Raw genomic sequence first — 16,060 nt, forward strand, 5'->3', positions numbered from 1 at the left:
TGGTATAACCTGGGTATATACTGTATATCATGATATATTTACAGCTCGGATAACTTTGGTATCTCCTGTATATAATTATATATGTACAGCTGGTATAACCTGGGCATCTCCTGTATATATTTATATATGTACAGCTGGTATAACCTGGGGATATACTGTATATAATTATATATGTACAGCTGGTATAACCTGGGGATCTCCTGTATATAATTATACATGTACAGCTGGTATAACCTGGGTATATACTGTATATAATTATATATGTACAGCTGGTATAACCTGGGTATCTCCTGTATATAATTATACATGTACAGCTGGTATAGCCTGGGTATATACTGTATATAATTATATATGTACAGCTGGTATAACCTGGGTATATACTGTATATAATTATATATGTACAGCTGGTATAACCTGGGTATCTCCTGTATATAATTATATATGTAAAGCTGGTATAACCTGGGTATATACTGTATACAATTATATATGTACAGCTGGTATAACCTGGGGATCTCCTGTATATAATTATATATATGTACAGCTGGTATGACCTGGGTATACACTGTATATAATTCTATATGTTTAGCTGGTATAACCTGGGTATCTCCTGTATATAATTATACATGTACAGCTGGTATAACCTGGGTATATACTGTATATAATTATATATGTACAGCTGGTATAACCTGGGTATCTCCTGTATATAATTATACATGTACAGCTGGTATAGCCTGGGTATATACTGTATATAATTATATATGTACAGCTGGTATAACCTGGGGCTCTCCTGTATATAATTATATATGTACAGCTGGTATAACCTGGGTATATACTGTATATAATTATACATGTACAGCTGGTATAACCTGGGTATATACTGTATATAATTATATATGTACAGCTGGTATAACCTGGGTATATACTGTATATAATTATATATGTACAGCTGGTATAACCTGGGTATATACTGTATATCATGATATATTTACAGCTCGGATAACTTTGGTATCTCCTGTATATAATTATATATGTACAGCTGGTATAACCTGGGCATCTCCTGTATATAATTATATATGTACAGCTGGTATAACCTGGGGATATACTGTATATAATTATATATGTACAGCTGGTATAACCTGGGTATATACTGTATATCATGATATATTTACAGCTCGGATAACTTTGGTATCTCCTGTATATAATTATATATGTACAGCTGGTATAACCTGGGCATCTCCTGTATATAATTATATATGTACAGCTGGTATAACCTGGGGATATACTGTATATAATTATATATGTACAGCTGGTATAACCTGGGGATCTCCTGTAAATAATTATACATGTACAGCTGGTATAGCCTGGGTATATACTGTATATAATTATATATGTACAGCTGGTATAACCTGGGTATATACTGTATATAATTATATATGTACAGCTGGTATAACCTGGGTATCTCCTGTATATAATTATATATGTAAAGCTGGTATAACCTGGGTATATACTGTATACAATTATATATGTACAGCTGGTATAACCTGGGGATCTCCTGTATATAATTATACATGTACAGCTGGTATAGCCTGGGTATATACTGTATATAATTATATATGTACAGCTGGTATAACCTGGGGCTCTCCTGTATATAATTATATATGTACAGCTGGTATAACCTGGGGATATACTGTATATAATTATATATGTACAGCTGGTATAACCTGGGTATATACTGTATATCATGATATATTTACAGCTCGGATAACTTTGGTATCTCCTGTATATAATTATATATGTACAGCTGGTATAACCTGGGCATCTCCTGTATATAATTATATATGTACAGCTGGTATAACCTGGGGATATACTGTATATAATTATATATGTACAGCTGGTATAACCTGGGGATCTCCTGTAAATAATTATACATGTACAGCTGGTATAACCTGGGTATATACTGTAAATAATTATATATGTACAGCTCGGATAACTTTGGTATCTCCTGTATATAATTATATATGTACAGCTGGTATAACCTGGGCATCTCCTGTATATAATTATATATGTACAGCTGGTATAACCTGGGGATCTCCTGTATATAATTATATATGTACAGCTGGTATAACCTGGGTATATACTGTATATAATTATATATGTACTGCTGGTATAACCTGGGGATCTCCTTTATATAATTATATATGTACAGCTGGTATAACCTGGGTATCTCCTGTATATAATTATATATGTACAGCTGGTATAACCTGGGTATCTCCTGTATATAATTATATATGTAAAGCTGGTATAACCTGGGGATCTCCTGTATATAATTATATATGTACAGCTGGTATAACCTGGGGATCTTCTGTATATAATTAAATATGTACATCTGCTATAACCTGGGTATCTCCTGTATATAATTATATATGTAAAGCTGGTATAACCTGGGTATCTCCTGTATATAATTATATATGTACATCTGCTATAACCTGGGTATCTCCTGTATATAATTATATATGTAAAGCTGGTATAACCTGGGTATATACTGTATATAATTATATATGTACAGCTGGTATAACCTGGGGATCTCCTGTATGTAATTATATATATGTACAGCTGGTATAACCTGGGTATACACTGTATATAATTCTATATGTTTAGCTGGTATAACCTGGGTATATACTGTATATAATTATATATATACAGCTGGTATAACCTGGGGATCTCCTGTATATAATGATATACAGTATGTACAGCTGGTATAACCTGGGTATATACTGTATATAATTAAATATGTACAACTGGTATAACCTGGGGATCTCCTGTATATAATTAAATATGTAAAGCTGGTATAACCTGGGGATCTCCTGTATATAATTATATATGTACAGCTGGTATAACCTGGGGATCCCCTGTATATAATTATATATGTACAGCTGGTATAACCTGGGGATCTCCTGTATATAATTATATATGTACAGCTGGTATAACCTGGGGATCTCCTTTATATAATTATATATGTACAGCTGATATAACCTGGGTATCTCCTGTGTATAATTATATATGTACAGCTGGTATAACCTGGGTATCTCCTGTATATAATTATATATGTAAAGCTGGTATAACCTGGGGATCTCCTGTATATAATTATATATGTACTTTTATATTATTATTATTATTAAGTTATACATCTTCTTATATACAGTGATATACCCCTTGCTGTCACCTGTTTCATGCTGCCCACACCGCAGGTTCCTGGACACCATGATTTACTCTGCAATGCTCAGGACCTGGGACCGGAGTAAGTAGTCATGGAGTCAGTCCTCCGCTACCCGTCAGCCTTGGGTGATGCATCTCTCTCTATATACTCCGAGGGACATACACATTCTTCAAGAGGCAACAGGGCAGGCAGTAGGATGCGCCCCAGTGACTCTCTCTCTGGGTCCCAGCAGCCCTTTTAACCTACAATTTCTTTGTCACCCGAGCATTTTAGAGTCAGTAATAGTGACCAGGCACCCGCTGCCTTTGTCTGTTTCCTGCTGCCCGTGGATTGGGCAGTATGAAATTACAGGTTGCATTTAATAAATCAGTCCTTACATGAGCATGCCGGTCAGTTTTCTTTACCTCTGCCATCTTGTCTCCAGCAGCAAAGGTCTTGGTGGATGATACATCGCTGACTGTTCCTCCGTGCAGCTCTTTCATTTCTTGACAGAAAAGAGAATAAGCTAAAGAAAAACATTGTAAGGAATAAGATTTCTGATATTTTTTAAAGAGATTGTCCAGGAAAAATTAACTTGTCCCCTATCTAGAGAATACCTCAGTACCCCCCCCCCCCCGATTTCCATATCTGGTCCCCAGCTTCTTTGTTATGAATACAGCTGCGGGAATGGCATGTGACCCAAGGCACTATTCATATCTATAGAACCACTGGAGTGCTTACTTGTTTTCTCCGGTGGCTCCATAGGAATGAATAGAGCCTCGGATCGCGTGCCATACCCACGGCTCTACTCATAACAAAGAAGCCAGAGGCCAATACAGAGATCGTTGGGGAGGGGGCAGAGAGTGGAGGCGCCCTATACCTTACATTGAGGGGCTGAGGTAGGCGGAATTTGCATTAGGCTTGGAAATGGTCTGGGCTAATATAAACGGAGGTGATCGGCAGAAAACTCTAGCAAGAAAACAAGCCGCATGGATCATGTGGACAAGAGCCATGGGCGCATTAGGCAGTTTTGTAATTTTTTCTTTATGTATGGTTTTAATATGTTTTAGGTGATTTACTGGTGATACAATTTTGTACTTTTCTATATTTACATATTCCGTAACACACTGTATCTTGTAGAGCTCATGCTGGCGTATTAAAGCTGCGCCAGCTGATGTCATGATGTGTGGGCCTGATGAAGCGCAGGTAGCGTGAAATGGTTGTATCTATTTTATTGGATTGCACCATGTCCTGTGTGTTACCTGACCTGAAATATAAGTGTCTATTCCAAATTGGTGAGTTCTGCTGCTATCTATCTATTACAAATATTCTAAGGGGCACTCCGGGCTCTAGGCAAATGTACAGAGACAGGCTCGGACTTGACCATTAAGGAACTAAGGAATCCTGAGCTAGAGTGACAAGCTGGCATCAGCTGGGGCCCCCTGCTCCTTGGAGGAGGGGGGTAATGGGACTTAGTCATTGGGTACTGCCCCTAGCCCTATAACTGCCAGCCACTCCGGTCACCAGAGGCAGTATTATGTCTCTAGCCATAAGAAGCTTTTCTCTCCCTCTCCTGTAGAGTGTTTTTTTTTTTTAATTTAAGTTACATAGGGGGCATTACAACCCCCCCTGTAATGCCCCCTATGTAACTTAAATTAAAAAAAAAAACAGATGGAGGATACTACCAGAAGGAGGCAAACTGACGAGATTACCTACAGGGTGATCCCAACATTTAGAATACTACCTACTGGAAGGGTAATTATGAGGGGAGATTACCTTCAATGGGATGCCTACATGGGGGATATTACATAGGATTTTTAAGAGGAGGTTAGCTAAAGTGGGGATGCCCACATACTACCTACTGGGGTTGATTTACCTACAAGGAGAATGCCTACATACCAGGGAAGGTAGCTTCATGGGGCATACAACCTAGTGTGTGTGTGTGTGGGGGGGGGGGGGGGGGCAATGCGCACAGAAAGGCATAACTACTACATGAACAGAGGGGGCCTAACTACAATATGTGGGCATAGAGGGGTCTAACTAGTAAATATGGGGGCACAGAAGGGCATAACTACTATAAGGCGGGAACAGAGGAACCAAACTACTATATGGATGCACAAAGAAAGTGTAATTACTATATGAGGGCACAGAGGGTGCCTGACTACTACATGGATGCACAGGCGTAGCCTATCTTCTATACTGAGGAGCAGAAAAGGCCTATCTACTATATAATTGGCATAGATAGGGGCTCTTCTACTATGTTAGGGTGTAAAAGGGGTTTAAGTACTATTGGAATGCCCAAATTAGGCCTAAATGCTATGTAGCTCAAAGTGATCACTGTTACTATGTGGAGCAATACAGACTGTGCAGAGGTGGGAGTGTTTGGTAGGATCTGGAGATGAGGTGTATCCAGGAAAAGTCTTCATGAGGGCCAGGTCAAATGGAAAAGAAAAGGAAAAGTGAGTTACTTCAATCAGAGAAGACACTCCCTGCGAGTTACTGGATAGAACTGCATTGTAATCATTATTATTATTATTATAATCATGTACTTATATTACTTTTATTTACAGTGTGCTCCATTATGGGTGGATAAGGAGTACTGTGTGGGTCCTATTGGGGATGTCCAAAAGTCATTGTAATATGACTGCTCACCATCACATGCCTTATTAGGTTTGTTGTTACGTATTCCCTAATAGCAGCCGAGATGTTTTGCGTGTGACTTGTCCTCCATAGTTTTGGAACTGGAGGCTGGTTGCTGTGAGACATTCTTAGAAACTGTGGCAACTTAAAAGAAGAACAAAGTCACAGCCAAGTATCTAAACCACTTACCAGCACATCCACGTTACATATGCTGCAGAGAGTCTGAGAGCAACAGCAGGCCGCCAAAAAGTAGGCCTCCATGCAGGACATATATGTCGTGTTGCGCTGCTTCTAATACGCCACTAATATGGTCGGCACTGAAGAGCGTATTGTCAGTGCCACATCCGCATCCTATGCCTACTCGAGAAAACCCTTGAGGCCATGATAAATGATGTCATGGCTGTACAAGAGGAAGAGGAACGCTGATTCCCACAGTTTTTGGGCCAGTTGTTCACACACGGCTTGTAGGGTGGGTTGCTGTACTGTCGGGCTAGTGGCCAGTTTTGGAAGATTTGGAGGAGGAGGAGGAGGAGAAGGATTTGTCTTCACAGCAGGGTGGCACCAAAAGTAGTTCACAGGAAGCACTAGAACATGGCTGGAGGGATGCAGAGTACCCACAGGAGATACCTCCCACTGAGGACAGCTGAGCTGCCCACATTCTGACCAATTCTGATTACTGGGTGACCACCCTGCTGGATCGTTGCTACAAAACATTCCTTCCGTATTTCCATCAGTGGCGTGTGATCGGAAGATGAGCTTATATATGTGCACAGATGCAATACTGGTGGAGTTCCCATCTGACAGCGAGGGCTCAGTGTAGGGCGAATTAACAGGAAGTAGCAAATGCAGCTGGCGCACTGGCTCCGCCTTGGAAGGGAGGGTTAGCATGGCCACCATGTGAGACATCTTCATGAGCACTCCACAACGGCCACCAAAACCACCTGGTATGCCTTGGAGGACTGTATAGTCCAGGCTGACTCATCCCTACTTATGTGGAGTCAGTAAGTGACAAGTTTGCGACAAATGTGAGAGTCATACGTGGTAAATCAGCAGTACAAGATACACCTGGTTGTAAATGATGTCTACAAGCCCTGTTCACAAATTCGACATGAGTGGCGTACATTTTAAAAAAATTACAAAAAGATCAATAAAACCCACAACCCTTTCTAAGTACAGCGACAAGGCAGTGTCCATTAGACTTTACCTTCCAGCCTCCTGATGAGCTCAGGGTTATGTCTTCTCAGAGACTCCAGGAGCCGGTCCTTGTCTTCATCTCTCCAGGATCCCATATACCAGTAGAGCTGTCGCATCTGTCCGTGAGAGGTAATGATGCTGCGCACTATGTTATACTGTTCATATGGCAGCAGATGCCTCTGATACAGATCATCCAGGATCGGGGCCACATTATCCACCCGCTGTATCAGTTCTTCCTGATGTTTATCCACAAAATGCTCCGGACCTGTAATGAGAGAAATATCAGCTCTCAGACGTCCTCCCATCTGCTTCCCTTATGTGATGGGAACTTTTTGAACGCCATCTCAAGTGTCTTATTCCCATTACTAGTTGTCACCCCCGTACAAATAATAGTAAATAGTAAATAATAGTAAAGTAGATGCAGATGAGTCGCTGTCTTTGCGGATCTCTTATGTGCTAGTTCTTGGCTGCTGGCGACTGATCTCCCAGCTTCCTAGTTATGGATATGATCACCTTACTGGCCTTGTATACAGGAGCCTGGGGTAGTGTGACACCACGTCCTGTCTGATACTTCAGACACCAGGACCCCTTGCATCCACTATTTCTGCCCTTCCTGTACCATACCTCACAACTTAAAAGGACATTCGCAGCGATGCACCACGCCCACTATAGCCACACTCAGGTAGCCACGCCCCTCAGGCCACATCACCCATTACCATTATTTAATAAATAAATATTATCACCACACCTTTACCCTCATACCATTACTACATAACATCCACTATACAAAGACCAGGATTCCATCACACACTGACCCATATGGAGGCAGATACAAATGGTATACAAGCTCTGCACATCATATAAGTAATGCTGTGCAGCTACAGCCAGTGACTCACAGGGAGCATCTTCTCTTATTGTAGTGCCTCACTTTCTTTTCTTCTCCATCTGCCCTGCAGCCTCAATCTTTTAGCGTGCGTGCATCTCACACATACAGATAAGGGTAGAGGCTGCAGGGCACATATGCGAAAGGCAGTATCTCTGTACCATGCTGCCTGCAATGGAAGATGACAGAGGAGAACGCTGCTGGGAGAGGAGCTGCTGGGGAGCGGGTAACAGGTGAGTTGCTTTTTTTTTTTTCTCACTAGTAGTAGTCCAGCAGCGGCCCTCAGCTGCGGATTAGGCAGGACACATAGGGGCCAACTCAGGACGGCGGGCATCATTCCAACCTCAGGACTATCCTGCTGGATCTGGGACAGTTGAGAGATATGTCCTATAATGATATCCCTGGTGAATACTCTGTTTCTCTCTGCATTATGCTACACTGTATTAATACCTACACTACCTATATGCTACACGGTATAATACCACCAAACCAAGTCTACATAAACACCAAGATCCTGTGCCATGGTGATATAGAAACATAGAAGATTGTCGGCAGAAAAATACCACTTGGTCCATCTAGTCTGCCCTTTTAGTATTTCCTTTCTTATTAACTTAGGATAAATATATGTTTATCCAAGGCCTGATTAAATTTTATTATTGTAGATTTCCCAACTACATCTGCTGGAAGTTTGTTCCAAGTATCTACTACTCTTTCAGTAAAATAATATTTTCTCACGTTGCTTCTGATCTTTCCTCCAGATAACCTCTCACTGTGTCCTCTTGTTCTTGAGCTCAATTTTTTACTAAAAACACTTCCCTCCTGAACCTTATTTAGTCCTGTAACATATATAAAGGTTTCCATTATGTCCCCCCTTTCCCTTCTTTCCTCCAGACTATACAGATTCAAATCCTTAAGTCTTACCTGATATGGTTTATGCCTCACACCCTCCACCATTTTCTAGCCCGTCTTTGGACCCGTTCTATTTTATTATGTCCTTTTTTAGATGAGATCTTCAGAACTGGACACAGTATTCCAGATGTGATGTCACCAGAGCTCTATACAGCGGGATCACAATCTCCCTCTTCCTACTGGTTATACCTCTAGCTATACACCCCAGCATACCATTATACTATATATATATATATATATACACACCCCAGCATACGATTTGCTTTCCCCACCGCCTGGTTACACTGGTGACTCATTTTAAGGCTGTCAGAAATCACTACCCCCTAAATCCTTCTCTTCTGAAGTCTTTTCCAACACAGAACTGCCGATGTGATACTCGGATAGAGGATTCCTCCTCCCCAAGTGTATTATTTTACATTTGGAAACATTGAACTTCAATTTCCAATGTTTGGACACTTATCTTGCAAAGCTAAATCATTTTCCATATTACTGACACCTCCAGGAATATCCACCCTATTGCACACTTTTGTGTCGTCAGCAAACAGACAAACTTTACCTACCAACCCTTCTCCTATGTCACTATCCTTACCCACCAACCCTTCTCCTATGTCACTTATCTTACCTACCAACCCTTCTCCTTTGTAACTATCCTTACCTACCAACCCTTCTCCTATGTCACTTACAAACATATTAAAAAGATTAGGACCCAGTACAGACCCTTGTGGCACACCACTTGTAACCAGTCTCTGCTCGGAATATACACCATTACTAACAACCCTCTGATATCTCTCTTTCAGCCAACCGCAAATCCACTGGACTACCCCCGGACTAAGTCCAATTTTCTCTAACTTCTCTATCAGCTCCTTATGGGGAACTGTATCAAAGGCTTTGCTGAAGTCCAGATAGGCGATATCCACAGCGCCACCCCCAATACTGTGACACCCTTAATACTGTGATGGGATAATATCACCATACCATGTTGCAGGATTAGGTGTAGATAGAAATAGTGGGACAATGTGGTGACACTGAGGAGATATTTTGCCTGGTAAACATGGTAAACATTGGGGGCGTGGCCTGGACGCGAGCGGAAGCAGTCGCATGTGAGAACAGCTCCGCCAAGACAGCGCACACCCAATTATCCTGCCGACAGAATAAGCCTGCAAACTTACCCCAAAGGTGCCTGAACCACCCCAAGAGTGTCCGGCGGTACAATGACCTCCAAAAGAATGCGCACGTCGGCAAAAAAGCTTCAGGAGTACGCGCCCCAGGAATCCCAAGATGGCACCCGCACGCCGGTACCTCAGCACAGCAAGGCGGCGGAGCAGGTGTGCGGGACAGCCAGAGGGGAGGGAGGCGAGGAGGGAGACCCAGAACTTACCCTAAAAGACCTCCTTAATGCAATCTCTTCCTGCAAAGCCACACTGACTACTAAGCTGGATGAGGTTAAAATAGATGTCAGCCTCATCCGGCAGGACATGCAGGTCATGAGAGAAAAGATAAAAGCGGTGGAAGAAAGGGTCTGCGATATGGAAGACAGATTCTCCCCAGTCCCACAATCTATTATAGCACTTGGGAAAGCACTTGAGTTGTGGAAACAAAAATCAGATGACCTAGAAAATAGGTTGAGCAGGAACAATCTCAGAATCCTGGGTTTGCCAGAAAGGGCCGAAGGCCAGGACCCAGTGGCGTTTATCACAAAATGGCTGCATGAGCTGTTCCCAGACGACAGATTCTCCACTGCCTTCGCAGTGGAACGAGCGCACAGAGTGCCAGCTCGCCCCCTACCACCTGGGGCACCACCGAGACCATTCCTGGCGAGGCTGATTAATAGTACTGACCGGGACATGATACTAAGACTGGCAAGGCAAAAACAAGATATTACGTTTAATGGAGGGACAGTGTCAATATTCCCTGATTTTTCTGCCGAACTGCAAAAAAAACGTGCTACTTTCACTGCAGTAAAACGGCGCCTGAGAGAATTAGAGATTCCATATTCCATGGCATATCCCGCCAGATTGAGAGTGGTGGATGGAGAGCGATCCATTTTCTTCAATAATCCCCAGGAGGCGGAGGAGTGGACCTCACGACACAGAGGGGCTGCACGGAGAGGCCTGGACCAAACCCTGACTAAAGCATGATGGAATGCTTTGTAAGAAATCTCTATGGGCCTCTATACGACAGTTATTGTGACCTGCGTCCTATTACTTTATTTCAGTTATTATGGCTCTATTTTAGGGGACCCGTCCCCTTAAATGCTGCTCCCCTACATATCCTGACATGCCAGGCATTTACAATGCAAGACAGAACTATTTGCTATATCCCTTCTGTTGTCCGTAGAGTTGGCTGCTCGCCACCCCAACCTATGTGGACATATCCGATGCATATACTGAGAAGGCTGCTAAGGGCCACGTGTTGATGGAGTAAGCCCTACAAAATAATGCTGCTTAATAACCTTATTTGCGTGTCTTAACTAGTAATATGGCCATATATGTGTGTGTAGGGGTCTTACCCCATAACCAGTTTGCCACTGAACCGTAACAACAGTGGCGTTAAGGCATGGACTTTACAGTGCCATACCTATGCCTTACAGTTCTATGGGTTTTTTGATTATGCTAGCTTTGTTATTTTATATGTATGATAAGTGGAAAATTGTACCTGAAATTTTCATTTCCTGTAGTCCGAAGGCAGCACACGATGGGTTAAATGACTCCGTCTACCCTGGACAGAAGAGGTTAAGAATGAACCCCCTAGCAATAAACATAATGAGATAATTAGTCAGCCAATGAACAGCATGCATGATCTATAAGGCATTGGATGAAACCACACCACTCTGTAATGTATGCAGCAATAAAGATTTATTAGGGGGGGAATTGTTGTGCTGCCTTCGGACTACAGGAAATGAAAATTTCAGGTACAATTTTCCACTTCCTGGACGTCCTCAGGCAGCACACGATGGGACATCCAACGCAATAACAGGGAGGGAGGGAGTATTAAAGGGAGGGAGTATTAGACACAGCTCCTTGGATTACACTTCTTCCAAAGGCTGACCCCTCTGCAGACAGACTATCAAGTCTATAATGTCTGATGAAAGTGGATGACGAGGACCAAGTTGCCGCCTTGCATATTTCCTCAAGCGGGACCAGGCATCGTTCTGCCCAGGAGGCAGCTGTCGCCCTTGTTGAGTGAGCCTTCACTCCAATTGGTGACTGAAGTCCCTGGGCCTCATAACAAATCATAATGACGTCCTTGATCCACCTCGCCAAAGACGATTTGCTTGCTTTACGGCCTCTATTTGGGCCAGTGAAAAGAATAAAGAGGGATTCCGTCTCCCTGAATTCAGCTGTCCGCTCTAGGTACATGGAGAGGGCTCTTTTGACATCCAATAGATGTAGAGGTCCTTCTTCCGACAAATTTGGCAGGATTATCTCTTGGTTGATATTCAATGCTGAGCATACCTTTGGGAGGAACCCTGGCATGGTCCGCAGGACTACTGCATCTGGGAGGAACCTCAGGTATGGATCCCTGCAGGACAATGCTTGCATCTCACTTATTCTGCGGGCAGATGTTATCGCCACGAGGAACAATGTTTTGAATGACAACCACTTAATGTCCACAGACTGTAGCGGCTCAAACGGTTCCTTACTGAGCTGACTTAGGACCACGAGAGGTCCCATGATGGCACAGGGAGTCTATAGGCTGGTCTCAGCTTGTCGAGTGCCCTGAAGTATCTGGATATGAGGGGTACAGAGGAGAACAGGCCTTCCATGTGTGCATTTATGGCTGTCAGTTGCACCTTCAGGCTGGGTTCACACGCTGTAACTGTGCGGCTGTATTTTTTATGCGGCTGTAAATGTGCGGGTGAAACTCCGGCCGTGGGAAAAAATAGACATGCGGCTCAAAACATACGGTCATTTACTTGGAAATCTGGTTCAACTAAAAATAACAAATAAAATGTTAAGAAAGTGATGCAAACACCTCCGGATGCATCTGGGAAAGCAGGGAAACAGTTTACATGAATTGCTATTACCGGGGTTTGCGATCCTCTGCACTATAGCCGATGTCTCTCATGGTTAATCTATTAAAATAATAAAACACATTTTCGTTGTAATAAAGTCCCTTTTATTGTTCAATAATTAAATGTAAACGATTCCATTATTTTGCAATTAAATATACTGTTAAAATAAATATATATATAAATAAATGTATATTTATATATATATTTATTTTTTGACAGTATATTTAATTGCACAATGATGGATTCGTTAGAATTAAATTATTGAACAAAGAAACTGTATTTATTTCAACGAAAATGTGTTTTATTAATTAAATATGAATTAGTACAGGAAGCTCTATAAGCCGTGAATTCATATTCCCGGCAATAGAGCTTTCTGTACTAATCATCACTTTACTTAATGAAAACATCAAATGTTTCTTCTAATTATGTTATCACAATAGCTTTATTAGAAGAAACATTTAGAATTATATGTGCCCTCAGCTGATTGGCTGATCGGCTGAGCGCACATATAATGAGCCGGTCCGCAGAACAGTGACTTCATTGTGCTGCGGACCAGCGAAGAGACAACATCGGGACATCGGATGGTGAGTATAGAGCTCTTCCCACCCCCTCCCTGGCACTGCACCCCTCCCAGCAAGGAAGGGGGGTCACTTAACCCCTTCCTTGCTGGGATGGGTGCAGTCTGGCATCAGTCTGGCCCCCAGGGGGTTAAGGGGATGCAATACATCCTCCCTTAACCCCTTGGGGGTCAGACTGTAAGCAGCGATCTGTAAAGATGCTGCATACTGTAAGGAGCACAACACCGCTCACAATGATGGGTGTTGTGCTCCTGTTTGTGTGTTTTTTGTGTGTTTCTCCCTTTTTGTTTTTCAGATATCGGTATCCTGGGGATTACGTCGGATTCCATGGACTACGTCGATGACCAGCGGTTGTTCTTTGAATTTTTATAATAAAATGGTCAATGAGGGGTGTGGGGGTGTTTTTATTTGAATAAAAAATATTTTAAACTTGTGTCTTGTCTTTATTTCTTTACTTTATAGACTTAGTAGTGGAAGCCGTCTAATAGACGGAATCCATTACTAAGTTGGGGCCTAGTGTTAGCCGGTATAAAATGGCTAACACTAACCCCCTATTATTACCCCAGTACCCAATGCCACCAGGGGTACTGGGAAGAGCCGGGTGCCAGTGGTCCCGGAGCGTCAATATTGGCGCTCCTGGACCGGGCGGCAGCAGGCTGGTAAGATTTAGGCTGGGGAGGGCCTAAACCAATGGCTCTTCCCACCCTGGTGTTACCAGGCTGCTGTCGTTTGGTTTTTAACCCGGCTGGTTATAAAAATAGGGGGGACCCTATGCGGTTTTTTTTAATTATTTATTTATTTAAAAAAAAACCGCATAGGGTCCCCCCTATTTTTATAACCAGCCGGGTTAAAAACCAAACGACAGCAGCCTGGTAACACCAGGGTGGGAAGAGCCATTGGTTTAGGCCCTCCCCAGCCTAAATCTTACCAGCCTGCTGCCGCCCGGTCTAGGAGCGCCAATATTGACGCTCCGGGACCAGTGGCACCCGGCTCTTCCCAGTACCCCTGGTGGCATTGGGTACTGGGGTAATAATAGGGGGTTAGTGTTAGCCATTTTATACCGGCTAACACTAGGCCCCAACTTAGTAATGGATTCCGTCTATTAGACGGCTTCCACTACTAAGTCTATAAAGTAAAGAAATAAAGACAAGACACAAGTTTAAAATATTTTTTTATTCAAATAAAAACACCCCCACACCCCTCATTGACCATTTTATTATAAAAATTCAAAGAACAACCGCTGGTCATCGACGTAGTCCATGGAATCCGACGTAATCCCCAGGATACCGATATCTGAAAAACAAAAAGGGAGAAACACACAAAAAACACACAAACAGGAGCACAACACCCATCATTGTGAGCGGTGTTGTGCTCCTTACAGTATGCAGCATCTTTACAGATCGCTGCTTACAGTCTGACCCCCAAGGGGTTAAGGGAGGATGTATTGCATCCCCCTTAACCCCCTGGGGGCCAGACTGATGTCAGACTGCACCCATCCCAGCAAGGAAGGGGTTAACTGACCCCCCCTTCCTTGCTGGGAGGGGTGCAGTGCCGGGGAGGGGGTGGGGAGAGCTCTATACTCACCCCGATGTTGTCTCTTCGCTGGTCCGCAGCACAATGAAGTCACTGTACTGCGGACCGGCTAATTATATGTGCGCTCAGCCGATCAGCCAATCAGCTGAGCGCACATATAATTCTAAATGTTTCTTCTAATAATGCTATTGTCATAACATAATTAGAAGAAACATTTGATGTTTTAATTAAAGTAAAGTGATGATTAGTACAGAATGCTCTATTGCCGGGAATATGAATTAACGGCTTATAGAGCTTCCTGTACTAATTAATATTTAATGAATAAAACACATTTTCGTGGAAATAAATTCTGTTTCGTTGGTCAATAATTTAATTCTAACGAATCCATCATTGTGCAATTCAATATACTGTCAAAAAATAAATATATAGATAAATATACATTTATTTATATATCTATTTTTTTTAACAGTATATTTAATTGCAAAATGATGGATTCGTTAGAAATAAATTATTGAACAACGAAAGTGTCTTGATTACAAAGAAAATGTGTTTTAGTAATTTAATATATTAACTATTAGAGGCATCGGCATTCGGCATCATTGCCGGCTATTTTTGAAGTACTGTCAATCCTCGGCCGCATGTTCAGCCGCAAACAATGGTCTTGTTCATTTTTTACGGGTCCGTTTACGATAGGGCCGTAGATTCAGACATAGTGTGCACTGTGCAGCCGCATATCCTATACTTCCAAGCATACACACGAACCACCAAAATACCGCCGCACAATTACAGCCGCAAATACAGCCGCACTGTTACAACGTGTGAACCGAGCCCCCGGGTACGTGCACACTGCGGAATCGCGACAGATAACCCTTTGTGCATTCTGCAGTTGGCACCCACCGGCGGACTGATGCAGGCGCACGTCTCCATCCGTGTCATAGACTCCATTCTATGCACTGGCGGATTGCGCTCTCCGTCCAACGTATTCATTCTTTGGATGGACGACGGAATCCGCCCGTGCATAGAATGGAGTCTATGACACGGGTAGAGACATGCGCCCGCATCAGTCCGCCGGCGGGTGCCAGCTGTGGAATGCACGAAGGGTTATCCTTCGC

At 42.7% G+C, this 16,060-nt stretch overlaps 1 protein-coding gene across 1 annotated transcript in view; it reads right to left on the minus strand.

Annotated features, from left to right (window-relative positions):
* The window catches only part of LOC138801872 (NACHT, LRR and PYD domains-containing protein 1a-like), a 210,511-nt gene that overhangs the window by 139,871 nt on the left and 54,580 nt on the right, over positions 1–16,060 (minus strand). Inside the window, exons 4-5 of the mRNA XM_069984970.1 lie at positions 7,041–7,295; positions 3,622–3,701 (exon numbers count right to left, since the gene is read on the minus strand). Of these exons, the coding sequence (XP_069841071.1) occupies positions 3,622–3,701; positions 7,041–7,295 (335 nt within the window). The remainder of the gene's footprint in view (positions 1–3,621; positions 3,702–7,040; positions 7,296–16,060) is intronic.

The sequence above is a fragment of the Dendropsophus ebraccatus genome, chromosome 9 (assembly GCF_027789765.1).
Source record: "Dendropsophus ebraccatus isolate aDenEbr1 chromosome 9, aDenEbr1.pat, whole genome shotgun sequence".
Classification (NCBI taxonomy): Eukaryota; Metazoa; Chordata; class Amphibia; order Anura; family Hylidae; genus Dendropsophus; species Dendropsophus ebraccatus.